Raw genomic sequence first — 26,560 nt, 5'->3', positions numbered from 1 at the left:
GTGTGGGTACAGATGCATATATTTCATATCTGAGAAAGTCAAGAAGCAAAGACATCCCAGTAGCAACGAGCACATCTAATCTCGGTTTCTAAATATAATTTTCTAATAAAAGGAGCCAGTGATCCCTGGGAAATTTGCTGATTCCAGGACTAAGGCTGGGAAAGTACAGTATCAACCTGGAACATCCTGTGGTGCAGGAAAATAAGGAAGTACTAAATAAATAAATAAATAAAGGGGATATGTTGAAAGGACACAGGAACCAATCCAAAGGGTTTCCCAGTGGCCAAATATGGGACAATTCGAACAATAAAATAGTGATAGTAATGGATTATAACCTATAGTATTAAAAAATCCAGACTATACTTATATAAGTTAGTAAATCAATTAAATGGGGAGAAGGAAAATCTATTTGTGACAGAATTATAATTAATAAATGTAGAAGGAATAACAGAATCCGAAAAAAAAAATCAACGTTTGGCAAATACCTGGTAATAAATTTTCAGGCAGGAATTATCAATGGATGTAGTAGGTGGAAGTAGGATGAAAAACAGCATAATTTTATAGACCTAAAGTATTTCTCCTTGAGACACATTAATTATAATGGAAAGAGTGACTTTGCAGTGGAGAAACCTGGCAAATAAAGTTAACACCACCAATAATGAGACAAATTAATCTCATGTGTCTCCTGATAAGATGCACTGAGAATACATCACTTCTGGGGTAGTCTTGCCTCAACTGCATAATCCAAATTTAATTATGAGGAAGTATCAGACAACCTCAAATTGAGGAACATTCTACATTGCAGAATTTACAAAATAAACGGCCAGTTCATCTCAAAAGTGTCAAGGTCATGAAAGACAAAGATTGAGTAACCGTTCCAGATAAAAGAAGACTAAGGAGAGTTACCAACTTAATTGCAACATATGATCCTGGATTGGATCCTTGTCCAGAAACAGGACACTAAGGGACACTGATGAAATCTGAATAAGGTTTGTAGATTGGTTATTTATCAGCGTTAATCTCTTGGCTTTGATAGAGAAGCTGGGTTAAGAGTATTTGGGAATTCTATTTTTGCAACAGTTTTAAGTCTAAAGCTAATTAAAAATGAAAAGTTTAAAAACATTTAGATTAACATTAGGTGTATAGGGAGTATGGAAGGTATGGGCCTTTCAGTTCACCTCCATAGCACTCAGTAATTTACTCCAATGGCAAACACTGGACACCAGTTCACTTGGGGGTGGGTGGTGGTGTGTGTCTTTGTTAGGCAAGAAGTTTCAGAAGAAGGAAGGAAAAGCACGTGTTAAAAAAAAAAAAGCCCCAAATGGGGTCATGTGCCCCCATAACAGCAAACAAGACAATTCCAGTTTCAATCTCTCTCAAGAAAATGTGCTCCTAAATAAAAACTCAACAAACAAACAAACAAAAGAAAATGTGCTCTTTAAACAATCAATCTGAAATTTCCTGATTAGCACTAGTGAGGTAATCTGCATGATAAGACCCCTGCCATTCCCTTCCCCTAAAAGATGTCCCGGCCTAAAACAGTCCTTTCTTTTCTTTTGCTAATAACTTCCTTGCACCACTTCCCTACTGCCTATAAAAACCTTCCATTTTGTCCAACACCTTGGAGTATCTCTCTACTTGGTAGATGGGATGCTGGCTGATTCATGAATTGTTGAATAAAGCCAATTAATCTTCACATTTATTTGGCTAAATTTTTTTTAACACACATCACGAATAATAAGAAGGGTTTCAGGGAAAGAAGAAAAACTGATACACGGAGAACTTGGCTTTTGGATGTTCAATAATAATTCTTTTCTTCTCTTCTCAATACGTCGCTTGGAGAAGAGTCAAGGAAAAGCAATCATGACGGACCAGGGCATTTTTAAAGGGTCATCGCCCGACCCTCCCACACAGGGGAGGGAGAGCAGAGAAGACTGGACATCATGCCCAATTTCGGTGTTACAGGGAAAGGCTGAGGTTATCACTGTCCAGGGCCAAAATCTGTCAGAGTACTGGAGTCAGAGGCACCTCACACCCACACACTTGGTGCTGAACAAATGGTCAATGTCACACAAACACATATCCACTCTTAGGACACACAATGAAACACGATCATAGACACCTCCACAGCTTTATACACAGCCACAATCTCACACCCACTAAGGCACACACAGTCGCACAATCTACTCACCACCATGACACACAAAGACACATTCAGAATTGTGCATTTTCAGCCCGCTCACGCCAGCGCGCAAAAACCCAAGGCTCTCTGGACACGCCCTGTCCCCGCCCCGGACTCCCAGACCCCTCACCTTCTGCCTCCCCGTGGTCGCGTCCGGGGCCCTGCGAAGCTAACGACCTCGCCACGACGTCAAGAGAGACGTAACGCTGGGCCGCTGTGGACTCTGGGAAATGTAGTCCAGAGCCAGACCAGCTACAGAGAAGATGGCGTCCTCATACCTCAGAGTACGGGCTTGGCCCGTTTGACGCTGCCCTCGGGAGGCTTCAAAGACGGGGTGGGGTTCCGGCTCCAAACCTTCCACCAGGCTTGAGCTGATCTTCCTCCAAGGCAAAAGTACTCACCCTGAGAGCATCATAATCACAGGAAGAGGCCGCCAAGTTCGCGTGGGAAAGACAGACGGAGAGACATAGAATGTCGACCAGCAAAGCCTTAAGGGAAATGTAGTCCAAGGCCGGAAAATCGGCGTTGCTGTAGATAGAAGGTAATCAGATACCAGCCTGCGCTTGGCCGCGGTGACCGTGCGGGCCGCATCGCGGAGATTTCTGGGAGTGCTCGCTCGGCCTCGGAGTGCGCAGGCGCAGCGCACCGAGTGGACATTTTGGTCTTTGTCCGCGGGTCAGTCCGGCCCCTGGATCCACGTGGCGCGAAAATAGGAGGTGGGATGTGGGCGTCTTGGGCCGATGGGGTCTGGGAGGTTGAAGAGAAGGATTCTAGATCTATTGGGGTGCGGCGCGAGGGTGGGGAGTGGGTTTAAGAGCTTCTGGCCTACATGTAGGGTGGGGGTGGGGGCCTCTGAGGAGGGTTCGAGCGTGCATGACCCTGAGTTTGACCGCAAGTTTGATCGGATGTTTGAGATTGAGGGAGAAACTGAGGGTGCAGCATTGTGTATGGTTGTTTCTAAGAGAGAGAGATGTAGGAAACCAGCATTGAGAAAATAACATCCGAGCGGCACTTCCCGTGTCGAAAGTGCTGATAATAACGGTGCCGTCTTCCTGGAACATCTAATTTACTTGAAGATTTGAAGGGTGATATAAAAGCTAAGTGGTAAATACTTTTTAAATGGACTTTTGTATAAAAGCGCGTTTGTTTTTAATTGGGGTAGAATGCAAATCACCGTGTTTTTTTTTTTTTTAACAAAAATATTTCAAAGGAAATTTTTGTTATGGGGAGCCTGCTCAAACGGTCTCAAATATTCTGATCTTCGGGGTACTTTAATAGGTCTTCTGTTAATTTAGAGTAAATATCAGTCTTACATGTTGAGAAGCAGTGTCAAATAGTGCAGAAGGCCGAGGACTGGGGAGTCAAGGGTTTGGGGTTCTAGGTTCGGCACGGTTATCCTCGTTCTTTGAAAAAACTTAGTTCTTTCAGTGTTTATACATGAGTCTGGACTAGTAGTTGTCCTAACTCCTAAATGCGTGGAGGTGTTCCCAGGTTGTATGGATTTTGTGAAGTAACGAAAAAGTAAGGAATCCACCTTCAGTTATCCTTCACGTGATTGTAAATAATTGGGGACCAAATCAATATCTACAAATCAGTAGCCTTCAAATAGACAAACCACAGCCAGTTAGAAGGTATAATAGAAGAAAACCATTATTTACAAGAACAGTTTTTTAAAAATTGAGGAATAAATTTAAGAACTGTGCAAAACTATTGGAAAAGAACTTTAAAATACTGCTAAAGGGCATAACATAAGAGAACAAATATACAGTGTTTTTCAATAGGAAGACGTCTTAAAAAAGTGTGTGCAAATTTAATTTAAGTAAATTTATTAATTTAATGTTATCCCAATAAAAGTATCCAGTTTTTTTTTTTGGACCTAGGTAAGCTGATTCTGCACTTCATATGGAAAAATAGACAAGCTAGAATAGCTAGTAAAACTCTGAAAAAGGAAAGCAGTTGGGGTGTGGGGAGGTGGGAGCCCAACAGTAACATTTTACTTTTTTTTTTGCTACTCCCCTGGGCTTTTGTGATGTTAGTTACCCAACCAGGTATTGAACAGGCACCCTCAGCAGTGAAAGCGCAGAGTCCTAACCACTGGGCCACCAGGGAATTCCCCCAACAGTAACATTTTAAATCCTCAGAAATTAAAATAGTATTGGTATTAGCAGGAAACAGGCCTATGAAGGGCAATTGAGCAGTATGTATAATAACTACAAATGTATTTTCTTTTTGACTTATTTTACAGATGGAAATTCATTCTTCAAATGTACCTGAATTTACATGAAGTTGTACAGGTACAAGGTTGTTCATTGCAGCAGTGTTTCACATAGGAAAAGATTAGAAACAATTCATGCCCATCAGTAGGAGATTGGTTCAATAAAATTATGATGTATGTATACAACAGAATAATTTGCAGCTCTATAAAAGAATGAGGAGGAAGCTTTCTGTATACTGACACTGAAATAACTCCAGAAATATATTAAGTGAAAAATGTAAGATGCAGAATATATGGTATGCTTCATTTAGAGTAAGAAAGGGGAGAGATAAGAATATATACTTGTATTTGTTTCCTTTAAGAAACAACATCCACAAGAAACTAGTAAGAGTGGCTACCTCTGTTGGGGGTAGAGGTACTGGCATAGATAGAACAAGGGCAAATAGCTTTCTATGTTTTGTTTTGTTTTTTTTCCCCTAACTATATGAATTTAGTATATATTCAAAAGTCAAAGTACTTTTTTTTTAAAAGTAGGCCATAGAACCAGACTCTTTCCTCTGCCACTTTGTACCTTGGTGACCTTAGACAGGTAATCCCTTGTGCCTCAGGTTCTCATCCAGTATTATAGAGAAAATAATAGTATCTGATTCACGGAGTAGTTGTGTAGATGGAGGAGTTCTAAAAAATAGTGCCTTATTACTTAGTAGTACTGGATAAACTTTAAGTAGTACTATTGTTACTATCTACAGAATAATACTTCCTCAGAAATAATGCCATTTGCAACAAGGTGGATGGACCTGGAGATTATCGTACTAAGTGAGGTTAAGTCAGACAGAGAAAGACAAATATATGATAGGCAGAATCTTTAAAAAATGATACAAATGAACTTATTTGCAAAGCAAACACTCAGAATGAATTTATGGTTGCCAGAGGGAAAGAGTGTGTGTGTGTGTGTGGGGGGGGGTAGATTGGGAATTGGATTGACATGTACACAGTACTATATTTAAAATAGATAACCAACAAGGACCTACTGTATAGCACAGGGAACTCAGATCAATATAATAACCTAAATGGGAAAAGAATTTGAAAAAGAGTGGATACTTGCATGGGTGTAACTAAATCACTTTGCCATACACCTGTAACTAGCACATTGTTAATCAACTATATTCCAATATAAAATAAAAATTTTTAGAAAATTCAGAAAGGGACAAAAAATTTCCTCAGAAACAGTACATTCATTCTTACTGTTTCTGGTAAAATTTTCTGAAAGATTCAGATATGCAGATGCTCTTTTTTAATTTCAATGTTTAAGCTTTTTTTTTACATTTTCTTTTGTAATGGGAATGAGGAAGTTAGAGTTCTTTGTTCAGGTTACATTCATCCTTAGAAATTCATCACTGCCTCCTTCATGAGATTTGTTCTTTGATTTCTATGATGGTTACTTTCTCATGGTTCTAATTCAGAGCCTCTGATGATGTTCTTTAAAAATCCTAATTGTGACCTGTTTTGGGTCAGACTACATCAGAGGTGATCTTCAAATTGCATAACATCAGGACAGAAATATATGACTGGTCCACCATTAGTGATTGTATTTTCCCCTTTATGACCAAAGTGTAATCTGTATGGTTTCATAATTTGGCACGGTACAAATGTCCATTCCCCATCAATCATTTAATGAATGGTTTTAACACCAATAAATAATCCTTAGCTGAATCAATAATTTCTTCAAGGTTGCAAAGTGATTTTCTAGTTTTTTCATTTCTTTTACATTTATTTGATTGCTACCTCAAATTGTGACAAATTTATCCTGACTTTTTCTTTAAGCATCATTTTAAAGTTGTGCTCTAATAACTGCAGCTAGTTTTCTTTTTGATAGTCATATTGTCACAGTTTTAGTCAGTGGACATTCCTTCATGCTAACTCCAGTCTCATTTTAACTTGCCCCCATTTAACTTTGAAAGCGATCTTGCACTCCAGGCCCATCTTGTACCTTCCCTCCCAGACTTGGAATTAGCTATTTCTTCAAGGAGCTCTGGTTCCTTTTACTGGAGAGTGGTATTGGAGACCAAGATCTGGGTGCTGAATGTTCGTTCTCCCCCCCATCCCCTCCCTCCCCTCCCCTCCCCTCTTTCAGCTTCACTGACTTCATTGCTGTGTGTGGGCTTTTTCCAGTTGCTGAGAGCGGGGGCCACTCCTCGCCGTGGTGCGCGGGCCTCCCATCGTGGTGACCTCTCCTGTTGCAGAGCAGGGGCTCCAGGCGCGCGGACCTCAGTAGTTGTGGCGTGTGGGCTCAGCAGTTGTGGCTTGTGGCCTCCAGAGTGCAGGCTCAGTAGCTATGGCGCACAGGCCCAGCCTCTGTGCGGCATATGGGATCCTCCCGTACGAGGGATCGAACCCATGTCCCCTGTACTGGCGGGCAGACCCAGGGAAGCTCCTGGATGTTATTTTATTGCTGCAGAGGTAATTGTTTCAAGGCCATTTCAGAGATGGAACTAGAAAACCCATTTTGAAAAATCATGAGTTCATATTAGTATTTATAATTCAGTTTAAACGGTTCAGTATTTTTACCTCATACTTAGCTCCTAATTGTTTTTTTTTCCCCCGGTACGCGGGCCTCTCACTGCTGTGGCCTCTCCCGTTGCGGAGCACAGGCTCCGGACGCGCAGGCTCAGCGGCCATGGCTCCTGGGCCCAGCCGCTCCGCGGCATGTGGGATCCTCCCGGACTGGGGCACGAACCCGTGTCCCCTGCATCGGCAGGCGGACTCAACCACTGTGCCACCAGGGAAGCCCCTAATTGTATTTTATAGTAAAAATTTTGGAACAGTTTAATATAAGTATAGGATTATTTGCTTTATCCTCCACTATAAAAAAAATGGTTTCAAAAATAACAATGTTGATAGTAGTAACCATAAACATATTGTATCATGTGAAAATTTTCTTTGTAGCTGTTTTTGTCCTTAGAATGCATCCCAGGAAAGATGTGTAGTCAAAGTTCTCTGTTCTAAAGTCATTTGAAATAAATCCTTTCTTTGAGGAATTATGTTACCAAGTTAATGTACAGTTGAGTTCATTTGTTTCAGTTTGTTTTCAAGTTCAGGGATTGCTTTTTCAAAAAATCAATTTCATCATATAAAAAGTAAATAATGCATTTCGGTGATTCAGCAAAAACTGTATCTCATAGAGATATCTCATTCTGCTCCCCCGCATCACATTCTTCTCTGTCCCAATTAAATATAGTTTCTTGTTTTTTTGTTTCTTTATCCTTCAAGTAGATTTTTTTTGTTTGTTGGGCCATTAGTGTATGTTTATTCTTCCCTCCTATCCCCCACTGTCCTTACATAAAAGATGTACTATGTACATCTGTGTTCCTCACTTTCTTCACTTAACAATACGTCCTGGAGATATCCTTTATTAATCATTATATATGTATTTTTCTTTTTAACTGCCTTATAAATAAGATGCCATTGTGTGCATGTACCGTAGTTGATTCTGCTCTTGAACATTTGGGTTGTTTCCAGTCTTTTGCTGTTACTGCAGTAATGAGTAATTTTTCATCTGTGTCATTTTGTACTTATGCAAGATTATCTCTAAAGTAGATTGCTACAAGTAGAATTGCACGTAGGGCTAAGTACTTTCATTTCCATTAGCAATCTACAAGAACACCTTTCCTCCTAGAACCTTATCACAATGTAGAGTTGCATTTTTTTTTTTTGCCAAAGGAATGAGTGAAAATTGGTATCTCAGTGTAGGTTTAATTTACATCTCTATTATGGGTGAGGTTGAGTATCTTCCATATGTTTAAGGGCCACATGTACTTATCTGGGAACTCTGTTCATATCCTTTTTCTCCTTTTACTATGGGGTGTCTCTTTCTTCTAGGAGCTGTTAAATTACATTAGAAAGGTTAGCCCTATGTGAAATGAGTTGGAGTTTTTTTTCCAAGTTTTAAATTTGTGTTTTGATATTGTTCACATTGGTTTGTTTTTTTAAACCATGTGGAATCAGGAAGTTTTTATTTTTATGTAATAGATTTATCAGTCTTTCCATTTATGGTCATAGAAAGCCTTTCCCACTCCAAGTTTCACCTATACTTTCAAATCCTTAAAAGATTATAATTTCTATGGGTTTTCATATCCTCGTGTATGATATTTAGGTTTGCATCCAGGTTTATGTTTTTCCAATAGCCTACCCAGTTCTTCCAACACCATTTATTAAAAGGCCTTAACTCTACTATTTTAAGATTCCATTTTGATCATATACTAAATTCTCGTGTTTCTGGTCTATTTCTGGACTTTATATTCTCATCCATCTTCCAGCCTATATTCGTGTACCAATATTTATCTTTTTGGTATGGATGCTTTATAATTTTGTTTTAATATCTATTATAGCTATTCTCTTATTGCTTGTTTTTTTTCAGTTTCCTAATTCTTGTTTATTTTTCTGTGTAAACTTTAAAATCAGCTTGTCTGGTTCTAGAAAAAAACTTACCGATATTGCATTAAATTTTGTAAAATAATTTAGCAGAAGGGACATTAGATCTTTATAATGTTAAATATTCTTGTCTATGTACATGATATGTGTTGTATATATTCCAGTTTACTTTTGGGTCTTCTAGAGTGGTTTTTTGTTTGTTTGCGGTAAGCAGGCCTCTCACTGTCGTGGCCTCTTCCGTTGCGGAGCACAGACTCGAGACGCGCAGGCTCAGCGGCCATGGCTCATGGGCCTAGCCGCTCCGCGGCATGTGGCATCTTCCCAGACCGGGGCACGAACTCGTGTTCCCTGCATCGGCAGGCGGACTCTCAACCACTGTGCCACCAGGGAAGCCCTAGAGTGTTTTAATATTTTCTTCATATAGGTTTTAGACACTTTTTACTAAGTTTATTTCTAAGTACTTTATTTTTTATATTGCTGTTATGAATGGAGTCATTGTGCTATATATAAAGCTTGTTGGTTTCTTTTTTATATATATAAATTTATTTATTTATTTTTGGCTGTGTTGGGTCTTCGTTACTGTTTGCGGGCTTTCTGTAGTTGCGGTGATGGGGGCTACTCTTCGTTGCGGTGCGCGGGCTTCTCATTGTGGTGGCTTCTCTTGTTGCGGAGCATGGCCTCTAGGTGCATGGGCTTCAATAGTTGAGGCACGCAGGCTCTAGAACGCAGGCTCAGTAGTTGTGCACGGGCTTAGTTTCTCCGTGGCATGTGGGATCTTCCCGGACCAGGGTTCAAACCCGTGTCCCCTGCATTGGCAGGCGGATTCTTAACCACTGCACCACTAGGGAAGTCCCAAAGTTTGTTGATTTCTATAAGTTAATTTTATTCCCTGCTTAATTTACAGAATTATTGTTTATAGTTACATTTTTAAATGAGGCAGTGGGCATCCTTATCTTTATTTAGAGTTTAATAATAGAAATGCCTTCAATATTTTTGCATTAGATAAGATGCTGGCTTTTGTGGTCAGATATAGATTATGATTACCTATATATGTATAAATTACCCATGCTGCCTGGGTCTCTGGGGATGTGAGTAGAAACAAAACGTTTAAGGCTGAGACCACTGTTATGCCTCAGATACAACAACCAGGAAAGATCACATTAATCAAGGAAATAAAAATCCCTCTAAACTCTCTGATAGCTGCAGTCTTAAAAAAAAGTCAAATATAACAAAAATAAGATGTCCACTGCTATTTTCTTTCCATTTCCTCCTTTTGGGTGACCATTGCTTAAATCAGTTTCTCCATTTATCTTTTGTGTTCTTTTTATAGCTTTGCTTGCTTCTTAAAGTTTTTATGTCTTTTTTAAAAAATTAATTTTGTTACATTGTGTTTCATTTTTTATCTACTTGTGGCAGTATTTTCAGGTGAGTTTAACTGTTGGAAAATTATGGTGTTCATTGCCACTGTTTTCTTTAAAGCATCCTTGTATGGACACAGACAAAATATTTTGTGTTTCTCATGTTTGTATGAGGTAGATATTCATAGACAAGTACCAGGAAAAAGGAAACATAGTAGAATTCTATACTTCAAAGCTCATGTGCTTCTTCTAGTGTATAAAAGCAGAGGGCTTCCACACCTTCTCCGGCTAGATGACCATAACCTGGTTGAGGCCGACTTTTATCTCCATCTCTCTGTTTCCCATAAATCTTCATAGTACTTGCCTTCCAGGATGATGCATTTGCTTTTTTTTTTTTTTTTAAATGCGGTACCCGTGCCTCTCATTGTTGTGGCCTCTCCCGTTGCGGAGCACAGACTCCGGACACGCAGGCTCAGCGGCCATGGCTCACGGGCATAGCTGCTCCGCGGCATGTGGGATCTTCCCGGACCGGGGCACGAACCCGTGTCCTTTGCATCGGCAGGCGGACTCTCAACCACTGCACCACCAGGGAAGCCCTGCTTTGTATTTTTTAATATATAAAGTTATTTATTATTTTATTTTTGGCTGTGTTGGGTCTTCGTTGCTGTGCATGGGCTTTCTCTAGTTGTGGCGAGCGGGGGCTACTCTTTGTTGTGGTGCACAGGCTTCTCACTATGGTGGCTTCTCGTTGCAGAGCAAGGGCTCTAGGCGCAGGGGCTTCAGTAGTTGTGGCGAGCGGGCTCTAGAGCGCAGGCTCAGTAGTTGTGGCGCATGGGCTTAGTTGCTCCGCAGCATGTGGGATCTTCCCGGACCAGGGCTCGAACCCATATCCCCTGCATTGACAGGAGGATTCTCAACCACTGCACCACCAGGGAAGCCCCCAAGTACTTTTTAAGCCTGCTCTTTCTGCTTCCCCTGCAGTCTCTTTCTGTTTAATCTAGGTCTTGCTTTCATTAGTTCCGTCTTAGGGTAAGGTCTACTCGTTCTGTAAGGAAATACTAGCTGCAGATTTCTGAACTATTTAAGTCCTGAGAATCTCCCTCAGCGTTTTGAGTTCTTCCTGGCTTCTTTGTAACTTCTTTAGGCCTCCTGTTTGGCTTTCCCTTTGGCAGAGGTACATGGAGTTTGGGGGTTTGTCTTTTCTTTTGTGGCTAGTTTTGTTCATAATTAGACTTCATTACAACAGTTCTCACTCAGGGTGAATCCCTCATTCTGAGAATGAATATTTGCTAGTTATTTCTGAGATCTGTTACCTCAAAGACTTCTCGCCATTATCTAGTCTTTCTTGCTACACCTATTACACTATTGTGGTTCCTGTACCACTTCGGCTATTTTGGGTTTTTGGTCCGCACTTACAAATAATTTAGAGTTAACATAAATTCTCTCTACTAGTTTCACTACAGATGTAGTGTATGGATTAGCTTCTTGCCCCCTTGTTCCACCCTCCCCATTACCCCATTATTTTTGATGTTTTATATGGTTTTCAGGAAAAGTATTTGAAAGATTGAAACTAAACAGCCACCATGCTCCTGTGAAACCTTTCCTTGTGTCCTTGACCTTTGGTGTTCCTAGGATTCCATCCTTGACCATCTTCACGGACTGTGTATGTTCTCTATAAGCAGTCACAGTAGTATTCCACCTGTCTTCAACAGCAGTGATATTCTGACAACTGACAAATTCCCATTTCCATTCTAGGCTGTTCTGAGCTCCTAATTTATATATGCAGTTGTGTAATGGATATACTTGCCTGCATGATCCTCAGAAACTTGACACTCTGAATGTCCAGAAGATCAAATTTGATCTCCTTTTGCAGGCTGTTTCTAGGCAACTCGCTCTCTCATGTTTATCTCTGTGTACATTACTGTTTAAAGCAGGCTCTAAGCCTTCCATCTGCCACACCCCAGTACAAGCTGGTGACCAAGCTTTTTCAACACATAGTAGATAGAGTGTATAAGTAGTAACTTAGGATTTTGCTTTTTTTTTTAATGATTTCAACTTTACAGAAAAGTTGCATGTACCTTTTCTAGAGAAGGGTATATGTGCAGAAAAGTCCCATATACCCTTTACCGAAATTCACCAATCATTTACTTTTTTATTGCTTTATTTTTCCTTCTCTTATTCTCCAAATATGTGTGTACATTTTTCTTCTGAACTATTTGAGACTAAGTTGTATACATGCTCCCTTTATCTGCAAATACTTCAGCATAAATTCTCTAAGAACAAGGACATTCTTATACATAACCATGGTACAGTAATCAAAATCAGAAAATGTAATGCCAATACTATTGTTTAATTCAAAATCCATATTCAAATTTTGTCCATTGTCCCAATAATGTTCTTAAAAACGTTTTTTTGAATGTGTGGATGAACATATATTTACAGGACATTTTTAGTATATAGTTTCTTTCAGAGGATATTGCTAACAAAGTAAATATTAGGACTCCAGGAAAACTTCAGTTTTTATTCCTGAATACTGTCAAGAACAACTTTATCCATGTGGCTTAGTTATGTTAGGTGTATGTTGTTATAGTCATAGATATGAGTATTGAATTTCATCCAGGAATAAGGGCCACAGTTAAAATCCACTTAGGAGCCTACATAGGAATGTGGTGCTAGAGAACAGTAGCAGCCAGTCATGTAAGGTATGAACAGCTTTTCCTATGTAGGTCAAATTTTCAAAATACATTCCCTCTTTCTTCCTCCATTTCTGGATGTGTGGAGCCTTAAAAGGTTGAGTGAGTGTATGGCTTTGAAATTCAGGACCCAAATAGTCCCTTTGCTCATATAGTTGTGTGTGCTTTAATTTCTAAGACAAAAAGTCATTACTTTGTTCTTTTTCACAGGGTCGCTTCCTTGTGCATTCCTGGAGACTGCACCTTCCTCATCCTTCAGAAGGCCAGGAGGCCCCAGGGCTCAGCCTGAGTTCTAGGACAGAACTTTGGCTCCAGCATTAACATTCTAGTGCTGTGTCATTTCCCCAATAGCAGGTTATAAGCTGGCCAAGCTGTATGTGATCCTCTGTTGAAGCAAGAAGACGAACTGTGGATGGTGGAGAAAGAAGTGTAAAGGAAATTTGTCCAGGTGAGTGCATCACAACCAGGCAGGTCACAGTTGTTCAGTCGGCATTGCCACCTCTGAAATGCTTTTAAGGATGTTTTCTTACAGGCCCTAGTCTTAGAATATCACTTGATATGAATTGTTTAGAAACCTGAAAGATATTTCCAGTCATTTTTTCTTTTAGTAGTCTACTCCTTTAATCAGATGCTAGAGGACCAGGTTCCCCTCTTACCTTTATTCTGCATGTCAGCACTTCGCACGTCATTTGTACTGCCTCTGTGTCATTGTTCTCTCTTTCATGATGCCCTCAGTCTCATATCCCCTGATGTGTATAGACTCCTTTGTGCATTCTTTTATATGTCTTAAGTCTTTATATATTATCTGATATTTAGGTTCCTTTTTATTACTTACCAATTTCTCTAATTCTTTTAGTGGTTAAATGCCTCAGCATTATATTTTACATCTGTAATCACACTTCCTGTTGTCTTCTTATCCAGCGCCCCCATTATACATCAACAAACTCCTGCCTCACTCCCTTCGGCCCCCATGTACCTCTTTCAGAAGTTTTTGCCTTAGAAGTCAATTCTGCCTGTCTGCTGTGTGTGTGTGTGTATGGATGTATGAGTCTGTATTTGTTTTTTAATGTAATACGTGAATTTGTAAAAATTTTTGAACATCAGGTATACAGTGAAAAAGTCTGCTGTTCTGACCCTGAGTCCTGTAATTCTTTTTCAAAGATGCAGTCACTTTTAAGAGTTTCACATGTATCCTTCTTGACGTAGTCTACGAATAAACCAGCCTATATTATGTATCTGTGCTGCAAATATGAATATATATAAGCCCTCAGTTTTCCTTTTCATGTAAATGGTGGTATGTATTCTATTGTGTACATAGTTTTCTTTTTTTCTGTATCAACATTTAATTTGTTTAACCTGTCTCGTACTAATGGACATTTAGGTTGTTTCCAGGCTTATGCAATTGAAGATGTAAGTGCATATACTTGTTTATATTGCTTTGCAGAGATGTGCAGATATAGTTACATCATAATTTACTCTAAGTGGAAGTGCTGGGTCAAAGTTATGTTTTTTTATAGATTTGATAGAAATAGGCACATTGTTCTCAAGAGAAGTAAACCAATTTACATTTCTACCAACGTAGTATATTCGTATATTCAATAAGTATTTACTGAATGATTTGAATTTGGCACCAGTTCAGTTACTAGGGAAATGTCAGTGATCAAAGCAGTAAAAAATTCTTCTCTCTTTTTTTTTTTTTTTTTTTTTTGGCGGTACGCAGGCCTCTCACTGTTGTGGCCTCTCCCGTTGCGGAGCACAGGCTCTGGACGCACAGGCTCAGCGGCCATGGCTCACGGGCCTAGCCGCTCCGTGGCATGTGGGATCTTCCCGGACCGGGGCACGAACCCGTGTCCCCTGCATCGGCAGGCGGACTCTCAACCACTGCGCCACCAGAGAAGCCCAAAAATTCCTCCCTCTTGAGGCCTATATTCAAATTGGGGAAGACAGACTATGAATAAATAGGTAAAAGATATATTCTGTCAGTTGGTGGTGAGTCCTGTGCAGAAGAGTAAAGCAAGGAAAACTGGCATAGAGAGGGCAAGTTGGGGGGTTATAATTTTAAAGAAGTTGGTCAAGGAAAGGTCTCATTAAGAGGATGGCATTTAAGAGTATGAGAGTGGGACGTGCAGTATTTGGTGGAAGAGCATTCGGCCAAAAGGAACAAAATCTTAAAAACCCTGAGGCTGAAGCGTGCTGTTCAAGAAATAATGATCAGGGCAGTGGGCTGGAGCAGAGTGAACAAAGGAAATAAGAATAGATTCGGTTAGGTTAACAGGCCAAATCGTAGACTTTGGCCTTTATTCTGAGTGATTTTGGGAGACCAAAGGGTTTTGAGGTAAATCACCAAATTGTATGAAGCCAGTAGTCAAGCAGTAAATATTGTTAAATACCATAATTCATTTATCCCTTGTGGCTCAAGCCACCATTAGATGCTTTGCAAGTTGGCAAGGTATCAAAGCTGAGTGTATTCAAGTTTGCTGACATATGGAGGAAGAGTTACTCTACTCCTCTCTGCTTAATAACCATTCTCTAAACATTGGTTCTTCTCTCCTTGTCAGATAGAACTGCTTTCCTTTTTTTTTCCCCCCTGCTCCTCCCAGGCATGTGAACCTGAAGGAATTCTGGGTTCTTTTTTTTTTTTTTTTAATATTTATTATTTATTTGGTTGTGCCAGTTCTTAGTTGTGGCTCACCGGCTCCTTAGTTGCAGCTCGTGTCCTCCTTAGTTGCAGCACTGCTCGTGAGCTCCTTAGTTGGCAGCTTGCCGGCTCTTTAGTTGTGGCATGTGAACTCTTAGTTGCGGCATGCATGTGGGATCTAGTTCCCTGACCAGGGATCGAACCCAGGCCCCCTGCATTGGGAGCTTGGAGTCTTAACTACTGCACCACCAGGGACGACCCAGAGCTGCTTTCCTTTAAAAGCCTGTTAGGATAATTGAGATTGTAATATGCTCTACTACCCAAAAAAAATACTCTAATAAAAATGAAATATTTGGGGAAAAAAGCAGGGGGGTTTGAGGTGAGGAGTGAAAAGATCAGAATTACGGTTTGGCTGCTATAAAGAAAACATGGTAGAGGGGATTAATGGGAGGCTATTGCAGTAGGTAGTAATTGTACTTAGTGACACACAGTCAGATTCTTAAGATATTTTAAAGGAACAGCTGACAAGATTGACTTATTTTATGTTGGTTATGAGAGAAAGAGGAGTTGTTGATGACTCTTTAACTAGAAGAGGATGAGTTACCATTTACTGAGATAGGAAGACTTCAGGAATTTTGGGAGATCAAGAGTTTTCTTTTGGACTCGTTAATTGTGACATATCTACTGGTCCATCATCTAAGTGCATATTCAGGTAGACAGTTGGATGCACAAGTCAGGAATTTAGGGAGATAGAAACTTGTGATGACTTCTGTTTTGCTGTACTAATAAGCTGCTTTATTCAGTGATGGTGTCTCTGCATTTCCTTGCTCAGTCTTAACTTTTCTTACCACCCAGGGATGCCAGAGTGTCCACCAAGTCTCCTGCATCCAGCCTACATTCCTGGATTCTGTTGTTAGAAACAAGGAGGTAGTGATAATGGCCCTTGAAGCTGTGCCTTTTGTTTTTGGAGAGCATTGTGCATGAGAGCTCTTCGTAAAAACAGCAATGGCAGCTGCCCACTCATATCCTTTCTCATAAGACATTAGAATTATAGCTACTTCCTACTCTTATCAACAATGCAGTTTTCCCTTTTTTTTTTCCTCTTTATCTTTCTCCTTCACAGGCATAAAGTGAGCAGAGATGTCTTTATCGTTTTAGAAGAAAGCATCTATTTATGTTATGTTTGAGTCCCTCCTCTAGGAATTCTCTCCCACTTCAGCTTGATTGGTGCTTTGATGGCCTGAGATGTTGCTTTTTCTGTCTTAAGTGTTTCCTTATCTTTTGAGCCCTCCCCCCCCATCCTCTTACTGGAGGTGGCTTCTGGAACTTTGTATTCTGCCTTTCCTCCTTCCCTTTATAAACTGATCCCTAGAAAGTGACTCATACGTTCTGAAGTTAGAAGTAACTCTTTCTATAAATATCAATTTTTATTTTGGCACCTCCAGGCTTTTTGTCTTGCCCACCATGATTTTACCTGTTTACGGGATAAACAACTGTCCAATTAACTTCATTTTCATTGTGTCAGACCGTGAAATCATTAATATCGTACCCAAATTAGAGATTTCAGCTCATTATTTCAGGTCCAGACGTTACTTCAAACCATTTTCAAATTAGGTCTGGATTATTTCTTTTCTTATGGTCCTTGTGATATGGTCAGTCAAACCTTTTAAAAGATATACTTTGCTCTAATCAAGAGAGGGCATATTAACCATGTGAATATAAATGTGAACATATTTCCTTTCTATAAAATTATTTGAATCTTGGCCTTTGATTATGAAATACCCTACCTATTTAGTTCCTGCTTATTTAAACCTGTTACTTCCTCTTCTTTTGATCTCCCCTCTGATTGTCCATCCTGCTTCACATTTTCCACAGAAATTCAAAAGTCCTTAGTAAATACCATCTTAAGTGTTTTTTTTTTTTTTTTTATGTCTGGATATCTTATGAACTTGTTGAAAGGAAGGCCCATGTTTTATATTTTCTGTTTGCAGTTTTGATTACACATGTGGTAACTTGTTAAATAATCTGAATTATTATTGTGGAAGATTTGTTTTTTTAATCAATTCTTAACATCTTCAAACACCATAAAACACTGAAAGAAGAGTACAGTGATCTCCTCTATACCCACCACACAGATTCAGTAGTATTTTGCCATGTTTGATGTATCTGTATTCCAGTGCATGTGTATTGTGTGCACTACAGCACACAAACAGCATGACATTTCACTCCTAAAAAATTAAGTAAGCATTTTCTAAAAATACTGGCATCCCTCTATATAACAAAAATACCGTTACCACACGTTAGATGATTAGTCATAATGTGCTAATATTGTGTAATAGTCCATATTCAGATTCCCCAGTTATCTCCAAAATACTTTCTGTAGGTTTTTTCTTTTTTCTTTTTGGCCTCTTCGAGCCTTGTGGGTTCTCAGTTCCCTGACCAGGGATTGAACCCAGGCCACAGCAGTGAAAGCGCCAGATCCTAACCACGAGACGACCAGGGAGCTCCCTCTATAGTTTTTTTTAAATACCAGAATCCAGTCAAGGTTTAAACTTTGGGTTTTGTTGTTGTCTTTTTAGTCTTTAAACTGTAAACTGTCCTCCCCTCCTTTTTTCCCCCTTGGTAATGCCCCCTATATTTAAAAAATACTTGCTATCAGCCATCCAAAGAAAAGAGTGGAGCTGTTACTGCAATCCATCATCTCAGATTATAGTTAGCATGCTAAGACTTAGCTACATACAAGTTTGGGTTTAAAAATATTTCATATGAAACACTTATTTTAAGAAAAGTGAATGTGATTGTGATTAGTAGTTAAGGGAAAGATGTTTAGAAGTAAGAGACAAGATTGGAGAAGTCTTTTTAAGAGCATGTTACTGGAGCTGCTTCCAGGAGGTTCTGTGAATTCTAAGAAGTGTAAAAAATAGGAGGGGATCAAGCTAAGCCAAAGGATATAAGGAACATAATATGTGTAATTGTGACTCACTGATTGCATATTTAACATGCTTGGCAGGCTTTTCCTCAGGGCCTCTGAACTTACTTAACTACTGCTTAGAATGCTCTTCCTCCAGATCACTCTTTCTTCCTTCATGTCTTGAATCTTCCTTCTCAGAGGCCTCTCCATCTGAAATTGAAACTCTATCCCTTCCCTAATTTTACCCCATATCACTTAAAACTTGTTAACAAACCATCTCCTTCATTTGGTTATTATTTGTCTCTGTCCACTAGAATATAAACTTGATGGGTGCAGAAAATTTTGTCTGTTTTATTCAGTACTGTTTATCCCTGGAGCTTAGAACTGTGCCAGGCACATAGTAGGAAAGAAGAAGGTATTTGTGGAATGAATAATGAGAAATGTTTTTTTTTTTTTTTTTATGAGAAATGTTTTGAGCATCAGGTTCTCAAAGTTTTTTGGTCTTAGGAACTCTTCACATTTTTTTTTTCTTTTTCTTACATAACAGCTTTATTAAGATATAATTCAGCTAACCAGATCTACCCTTTTAGGGTATACAGTTCAGTAGTTTTTCATATATTCACAAAGTCATGCAGTCATCACCATTATCACATTTTCATCACCACAGAAGGAAACCCAGTACCCAATAGCAATAAAATTTACAGTCCTAAAACTTGAGGACCCGCAAAGAGCTTTGGTTTATTATGTGGACTTTTGTGATGTTTACTTTATTTAACAAAAAATTGAAACTTTTAGAAACATTTATTAATTAAAAAAAAACCCATTACATATAAACTTACATTGTTTCTTAATAAAAATAACAATTTTCCAAAATAAAAAAATTTAGTGAGAAAAGTGGCATTGTTTTGCATGTTTGTAAATATCTTTATTGTCTGGCTTAATAGGAGATAGCAGAATCTGCTATTGTAACCTGTTGTTTTGGTTGAAGTATATTAAAAAATTGTGGCTTCACACAGATGTAGTTAGAAAAGGGAGAAGTATTTTAGTAGCCTTTTCAGATAATTGTAAATATTCTTTGGTACTATACCAACACTTGACAAGTGATCATTTTTTTTAAGGTTAGCCATAATGTGAAATTTGAAACACATTTTCTTGTTCTCTTACGTAAAATCCATTGGTTTGTCTTAAACTTTGAATGGATCTCTTACCCATGCATGATTTTGTAATATGCGTTTGTCTGTTGAATTATGGAGATCTTTAAAATGTTGATGTATCTCACTATACAATATCAAAACATCACAGTTTGTTAACATCACCAGTCTCATTAGAAAAGTTTTTTTTTTTTTTTTTTTTTTTGCGGTATGCAGGCTTCTCACTGTTGTGGCCTCTCCCACTGCGGAGCACAGGCTCCGGACGCGCAGGCTCAGCGGCCATGGCTCACGGGCCCAGCCGCTCCGCGGCATGTGGGATCTTCCCAAACCGGGACACGAAGCCGTGTCCCCTGCATTGGCAGGCGGACTCTCAACCACTGCGCCACCAGGGAAGCCCAGAAAAGTTTTTTAAGTATTGAAAAGCTATCAGTCTCATGGTGGAGGATTTGTGGTTTTCCAAAATTCTAATTTTTGTTTGAAAACTTGAATTCTATCATTGGCAACATATACTGTCAGTTGTTTTCCTTGAGATGATGTCTTACTTTGTTCTGTCTGAAGGAAGTTCCTGGCAAACAATACCCAAGGCTTAATAACCATAGTTTGTAAGGCATTTATTAATTTATTTAAAGCAAATTAGTGGTGCTCCATAAAATAAAGTAAAAAATGGTGCTTCATGAGAAAAGTGGCTAGGTTTAGCTCACAACTTAGATGATTTGCCTAAGTGCTTTTCCTTGCTTGGTTTCCTATATTTAGCACAGACTCCCTTGGACTTTCTTCAGAATAGTTCAAAGCCCTCTCAATACTTGTTTCCACATGGTCAGATGCATTGGGAAATCTCCTTCCATTTTTCCCCTTAGAGATATTACTTTTAGAATTTTTGTCTTCCTGCTTCAGTCTAGACTGGCTGTACTCTGACTTGATAGTCAGCTCTTACCTTATAGCTTTTCATCACCATTATCATAGAAATTTTTTTCACTTTTTCCCCTATTCATCCCCTCTTTTTTGGATTCTATATCTGTTGCCTTCTCTACTAATTTTGATGGAACACATCTTCTAGTACCATCCTGGGAGAAAAGGTGCATTTTTGGGCATTTGCATATCTGAAAAATGGATTTATTTGACTGTCTTATTAGATTGATAGGCTAAGCTTAAAATTTTTCTCTCAGAATTTTCTCTCTAGCTTCCTTTCTGTTGGGAAATTTTATTCTGATTCCTTTTTCTTTGAATGATATATGTTCTTTTTTCTGAGAGCATTTATGGCCTCTTTTCTGTTTTGAAATGTCACAGTGATGTGTCTAGGTATGCATCTTTATTATTCATTGTGTGGGGTACCAAGTGGGCCTTTTAAGAATTCTAGAGAGGACTTCCCTGGAGGTCCAGTGGTTGAGACTCCGCACTTCCACTGCAGGGCACAGAGGTTCGATATTTGGTCAGGGAACTAAGATCCTACGTTCTGCGTGGTGTGGCCAAAAAAAAAAGGAAAGAAAGAAAAAAAAGAGGGGAAAAAAGAAGTCTCTAGAGGGAATTCCCTGGCATTCCAGTGGTTAGGATTCAGCGTTTTCACTGCTGGGGGCCGGGTTGGATGCCTGGTTTTAGGGAACTAAGATCCTGCAAGCTGAGGCGTGCCCCCCAAAAAAAACAAACAAACAAAACTTCTACTAGGAAATCACACTTGTCACCTGTGCTCATATTAACAGTATGACCCCTCTGTGCTTAGGAGACTCTGTTATTGGTGAATGGTAATACAGTCTACTTTACCACCTTCCCCCTCACCACCCCCTCAACCCCAGTCTTAATTTGTAAGGGAACTTTTTCTTTTTGCTTCTTGCTTACAGAATCCTGTTATTGTTTCACTGATAAAATATCTTCTCATAACTGATTGGTTTTTAGGGTTTTGTTGTTTGCTGTGCCTTACCTTTATTTCCTTTGACTTTCTTTTTTCTCTCAATGTTGATCTGTCATGTTAGTGGGGTTCCTCTAATGTGTGTGGAACACTGGCTGCACAGTCATACTTAAGAATGATTCACTAAAACGTAAGCTCTTTCATACCTGGGTGCTTCTAGTCATCTGGTAGGCTTTAGTGGGTGAAAAATAGAATGCCTCATGGACTCAGGGTCTCCTCCTGCAGAAGCGTTATACTGCCTTACTCTCATGAACTCAGGTGTGGCCAGGTAGTTCGTTTCAGCAAAAAAAAAAAAAAAAGAGTACAAGCAACAAGTATCATCTTAGATGGTGGGCATCCTGTTTAAGTTTTTCACTGGCCTTTCAGTTTGTCCAGAAAAAGGTCCTTTCATATCCTGCTCACAGGTTGCCAACAATTTTTGGCATCAGCTGCATAATGGAACTGGAGGTTTCACCATATTACATATAGATCCTGTTGATTTCAGTATAGCACCTGTCATCTCATTTGTTGAGTGTCCCTGAGACTAGAGCTACTCTGATTAAATTTCTGCAAAGAATAACTTCCATTTCTTACAGAGGAGTGGTCCTTTGTCCTCCTGACTGACAGTAGAGGTCCAGCTGCAACTCACACCTTTTTTTTTTTTTTTAACCCAGCAACAATCCTTCATTCCTTCTTTTGAGATACTTGATTTCCCTTCATTTCCTGAATCTTTCTGATATTTTGTGGCACAGATTGGCTTGCTTGACATTGGCATCCTCTTCTGGAATACCTTTATGTTATTTGAACTTCCTCAGCTCTTCTGTGTGTTGAAAATCTTCCATGTACTTTATGTTATCAAAAATTTTGTTAATACCTGTGTGTATTGATGTCTCCTATCATATTCTTTTTTCTTGTGAGTTTGTACCATTTTCCCTTTTCTTGTCATTTTAATGGAGTTTTAGAAGGAAGCAGTTGATTTTTCCTTTTTCCATTTCTTAAGAATCCCAGGTAGACTTTCTTAATTTTATGTGGTCACCTCTTTATCCTGTTTGTTAATTCCTCATTTTTTGTTACATTCAATTTGCTGGATTATGAAATAAGAAAGATTATTTTTAAAGAATAATCTAAGCTTTATGTACGTATGAATGTTAATTTTCAACCAGGGGTCCTTTATAAAGGTTTCCTTCTCAAAATTTAGTTGGAGACATTGGTCATGAGGATTCTTTCATACTGTTGAGGTGGGCTACCCGAGTTCATCCCCAAAAGCACAATCTGAAATTTTATTACTAGTAATGGGAAAATTCATAATGATGATAACATAAAGCTAACATTTATTGAGTGCTTACCATGTGCCAGCCACAGTTCTAAGCACATTGACTCCTTTAAATGATGATTCTTTGTACTCCATTTTAGAAGAAGCCTGAGAAGAAGATGAGCAGATAGAGAGGCAACAAGACTTGGGAGGCAAGTTGCATCCAGCTCCAGTAAAGTACAGACTGAGGAAAAAAGCAGTGAATATAAGAAAATTGGAAAAATACTTTCTCTGATCTCAAACCTTATATCTTTTAAGGCAACACCTTTTTCAACTTAACCTAGAAAGAGTTTGAAACACAATTTAGACTTAGTTGTGTAGGAAAGAATCATCAATTAGTTTGGAAATCCTGCCACAGCTTACTCCTTGTGGTAATAACCCCCTTTAGGTGTAAATCAGTGTGGAAATGCCTTCATTTAAAAAATTTTGAACCCCATATGATATCAGAGCATTCATACTGGAGATAAAACCTATGAATTTACTGAATGTGGTAAAACTTTCACTCACATGTTGCACCTCATAAATGTAGAAGTCAGGCTGGAGAGAAACCCTGTGCTTCTAAGGAATATTGAAAAGCCTTTAGCTAGATAACAAATCTCATTGAGTAGAAGAAAATTCATACTGGAGAGAAACCAGTGAATGTAACAAAACTTCATTTGAGTATTAGAAAATTTAGAGTTGAAGAGAAAGCTTTGAAGGTACTAAGTATGATAAAGTTTTCTCTTGAACCTTGTCTCTTACTCTGCATTTGAAAGGTCATACACAGAGAAGCCCTACAAATGTAAGAAATGTGGAAATACCTTCAGCTAAAAGCAAATTCTCATTCATCAAAAAATTCATACTGGAGAGAAATCTTGTGAATGTGGGAAAGCTTCCATTCAGATGTCACACCTCAGTCAGCAGAGAATTTGTAGTGGGGAAAACCCCTTTGCCTGTAAGGTATGTGGGAAAGTCTTCAGCCACAAATCAACTCTCACTGAGCATGAGCATTTTCATAATAGAGAGAAACCTTTTGAATGTAATGAATGTGGAAAAGCATTCAGCCAAAAGCAGTATGTTATTAAACATCAAAATACCCATACTGGAGAGAAGCTTTTTGAATGTAATGAATGTGGAAAATCCTTCAGCCAGAAGGAAAACCTTCTTACCCATCAGAAAATTCACACTGGAGAGAAACCTTTTGAGTGTAAGGATTGTGGGAAAGCTTTCATTCAGAAGTCGAACCTCATCAGACACCAGAGAACTCACACAGGAGAGAAGCCCTTTGTATGTAAGGAGTGTGGGAAAACTTTCAGTGGCAAATCAAACCTTACTGAGCATGAGAAAATTCATATTGGAGAGAAACCCTTTAAGTGTAGTGAATGTGGAACAGCTTTTGGTCAGAAGAAGTACCTCATAAAACATCAAAATATTCACACTGGAGAGAAACCCTATGAATGTAATGAATGTGGAAAAGCCTTCTCTCAGCGAACGTCACTTATTGTACATGTGAGAATTCATTCAGGTGATAAGCCTTATGAATGCAATGTATGTGGAAAAGCCTTCTCTCAAAGTTCATCTCTTACGGTGCATGTGAGAAGCCATACAGGTGAGAAACCCTATGGTTGTAATGAGTGTGGGAAAGCTTTCTCTCAATTCTCAACCCTTGCTCTACATTTGAGAATACACACAGGTAAGAAGCCTTATCAATGTAGTGAATGTGGGAAAGCTTTCAGCCAGAAATCACACCATATTAGACACCAGAAAATTCATACTCATTAAAAACCTGTGGATATCATGAAAGGTGTTCATCAGGAATTTACATCTCATAACATATCAGAAATAATCATTCTGAAGGAAAGCATCACAAATGAGAGAAACAAAAGCTAAAAACTTAAAGGATACCAGAGAATTCATCCTGAAGAGAAAGACATTTGTATGATAATATCCAGCAAAAAAAAAAAAACATACAGCACAGGTAATGCTGAAACTTTAGATGCATTTCCACTAAAATTGGGAATGGAAAACATGTTTAACATTGCCGTCTGCATGGATCTGGAGATCTTCACCAATGTAAAAAAAAAAAAAAGGTTGCAAGTATTAGAAAGGAAGAGACCTTTATGGTATTGATTTAGCAGAACAGAAGAGATTCTGGAAACACCTATGCATTTATTAGAATTTATAATATAGAAATGGCATCAGGAGATGAGAATATAATGGGACTATTTAAAAAATGATTTGGAGGTAATTTGTTCTCCAAGGGACAAAAAAAAAAAAAAAAAAACACGAACTATACACAAAGGTAAGATCCAGGGGGGTTAGGTTAAAAATAGTAATATGAAAAAGCTATATACTAAAATGGTTATGACCTTGGGAGTTGGGAAACATTCCTTATAGCAAATTGAAAAACACCTAGCAATTCTAGTCTGAGTTTGTATGCTCAGGAAATGTGTACCAGGCTATTTACTGTGGCATGATATGTAGTAGTCATAAATTGGAAACAACTTAAATGCCCATCAGCAACAAAATGGAAAGTACTTATGATGGAATACTGTATATCTGTAAAATGTAATAAATGAGATCTATATGTATTACAGAGAAAGATCTCAAAAATCACGTTGAGGGGGAAAGATAAAGTTGCAGAATGACATATATTATGATGACAGTTTTGTAAATTTGAATAAAACTTCCCTCAAAATTTCAGTGCTATATATTGGTAATGGATACATATATGTATGTATGTTTTTTAAATGTTTTTGAAATGGTTTGGAAGGATACAGACCAAACTCTTGATAGTGGTTGCCTGTGAAGAGTGGAGAAGGGAAGGGAATGCGTGTGGGAGAGGGGGGGGATTGGATTGGTTAGAGGGGACTTCAGTTTTATATATAAACGTCCATTTCTCTTTTAAAAAAAAAAAGACTGCAAGAAAATATATTGAAATACTGGTTAATTCTGGATTGTGGTATATGGATATCTTGTCTTATTTTTTGTACTTTTCTGTATTTTTAAATTTTCTCAAAATTAACAAGAATGGGGGTGAGGATGGGAACACTGTACCTGTAGAAATCATGTTCTAATGGATTCATTTGCAATCAGCTACTAAACTTTTTATAGAAAGTATTTCTAAAATTTTATCGATGAGTGGATGGACTTGCTCTCTATGTAGTATGAAATTATCTATTTTATTAAAATTAAGAATGACAGCATAATCCAAATCTGTTTTAATTTATTTTTACATGATATAGTGTACACTATATGGTCTACACGTTTCTAACACTTTTGTGACATCATTTGAGCTTAGGAATTTTTAAGAACATTTAGTTTAAATAAGGATACACACACAGACTTCATATAATTTGTGTTTTTCAGATAAACTGACTTTGGAATGACCATTTTCCTGTCCTGTAAATTTCCATGGGAACAGCATATGCATTAAAAGTAAAGGTTTTGATTATTTCTTTTTCTTTTTTTTTTTTTTTTTGCGGTACGCGGGCCTCTCACTGTTGTGGCCTCTTCCCGTTGCGGAGCACAGGCTCCGGACGTGCAGGCTTAGCGGCCATGGCTCACGGGCCCAGCCGCTCCGCGGCATGTGGGATCTTCCCGGAACGGGGCACGAACCCGTGTCCCCTGAATCGGCAGGCGGACTCTCAACAACTGCGCCACCAGGGAAGCCCCAGAATCGTCATTTTAATATGTCAGGAGGCAGATGACCTGAACTTCCTAATAAGTACATCTGTCTTACTCTATCCTAATAGATACAAGTGTCCAGATTATTGGAAACCTGAATCATTATTAGTCAAGATTTATA

At 38.7% G+C, this 26,560-nt stretch overlaps 2 protein-coding genes across 5 annotated transcripts in view; one reads left to right on the top strand and one right to left on the bottom strand.

The window, feature by feature from the left end:
- ZNF565 (zinc finger protein 565) overlaps positions 1–2,376 on the bottom strand; it is a 32,101-nt gene extending 29,725 nt beyond the window's left edge. The window contains exon 1 of one of the 2 annotated variants that reach the window (XM_082677306.1): positions 2,313–2,376. The gene's annotated coding sequence lies outside the window, so the exon portion shown is untranslated. The remainder of the gene's footprint in view (positions 1–2,312) is intronic. The other variant, XM_082677307.1, reaches the window with a different exon arrangement.
- A 237-nt stretch (positions 2,377–2,613) lies between these two features.
- On the top strand, positions 2,614–25,978 carry ZNF146 (zinc finger protein 146). Of its 3 annotated transcripts, XM_082677308.1 has the most exons (4): positions 2,794–2,898; positions 4,428–4,476; positions 13,090–13,327; positions 22,875–25,978. In XM_082677308.1, exon 4 carries the CDS (start codon positions 23,656–23,658, stop codon positions 24,532–24,534), a length of 879 nt encoding a protein of 292 aa, XP_082533434.1. In that variant the 5' UTR covers positions 2,794–2,898; positions 4,428–4,476; positions 13,090–13,327; positions 22,875–23,655; the 3' UTR covers positions 24,535–25,978. The 3 variants fall into 3 exon arrangements, with proteins under 3 accessions (XP_082533435.1, XP_082533434.1, XP_082533436.1); XM_082677309.1 differs by lacking the exons at positions 2,794–2,898; positions 4,428–4,476 and adding an exon at positions 2,614–2,723; XM_082677310.1 differs by lacking the exon at positions 4,428–4,476 and having other exon boundaries at positions 2,833–2,898.
- The last annotated feature ends 582 nt before the right edge of the window (positions 25,979–26,560 follow it).

The sequence above is a fragment of the Grampus griseus genome, assembly GCF_964374135.1.
Source record: "Grampus griseus genome assembly, chromosome: 19".
Classification (NCBI taxonomy): domain Eukaryota; kingdom Metazoa; phylum Chordata; class Mammalia; order Artiodactyla; family Delphinidae; genus Grampus; species Grampus griseus.
The sequence above is the reverse complement of the archived record's forward strand: the minus strand, read 5'-3'. Positions and strand labels throughout refer to the sequence as shown.

Bases quoted from the DNA above. Each gene is read 5' to 3' on its own strand.
- ZNF146 (XM_082677309.1), top strand. From the start codon at position 23,656: ATGTCACACCTCAGTCAGCAGAGAATTTGTAGTGGGGAAAACCCCTTT.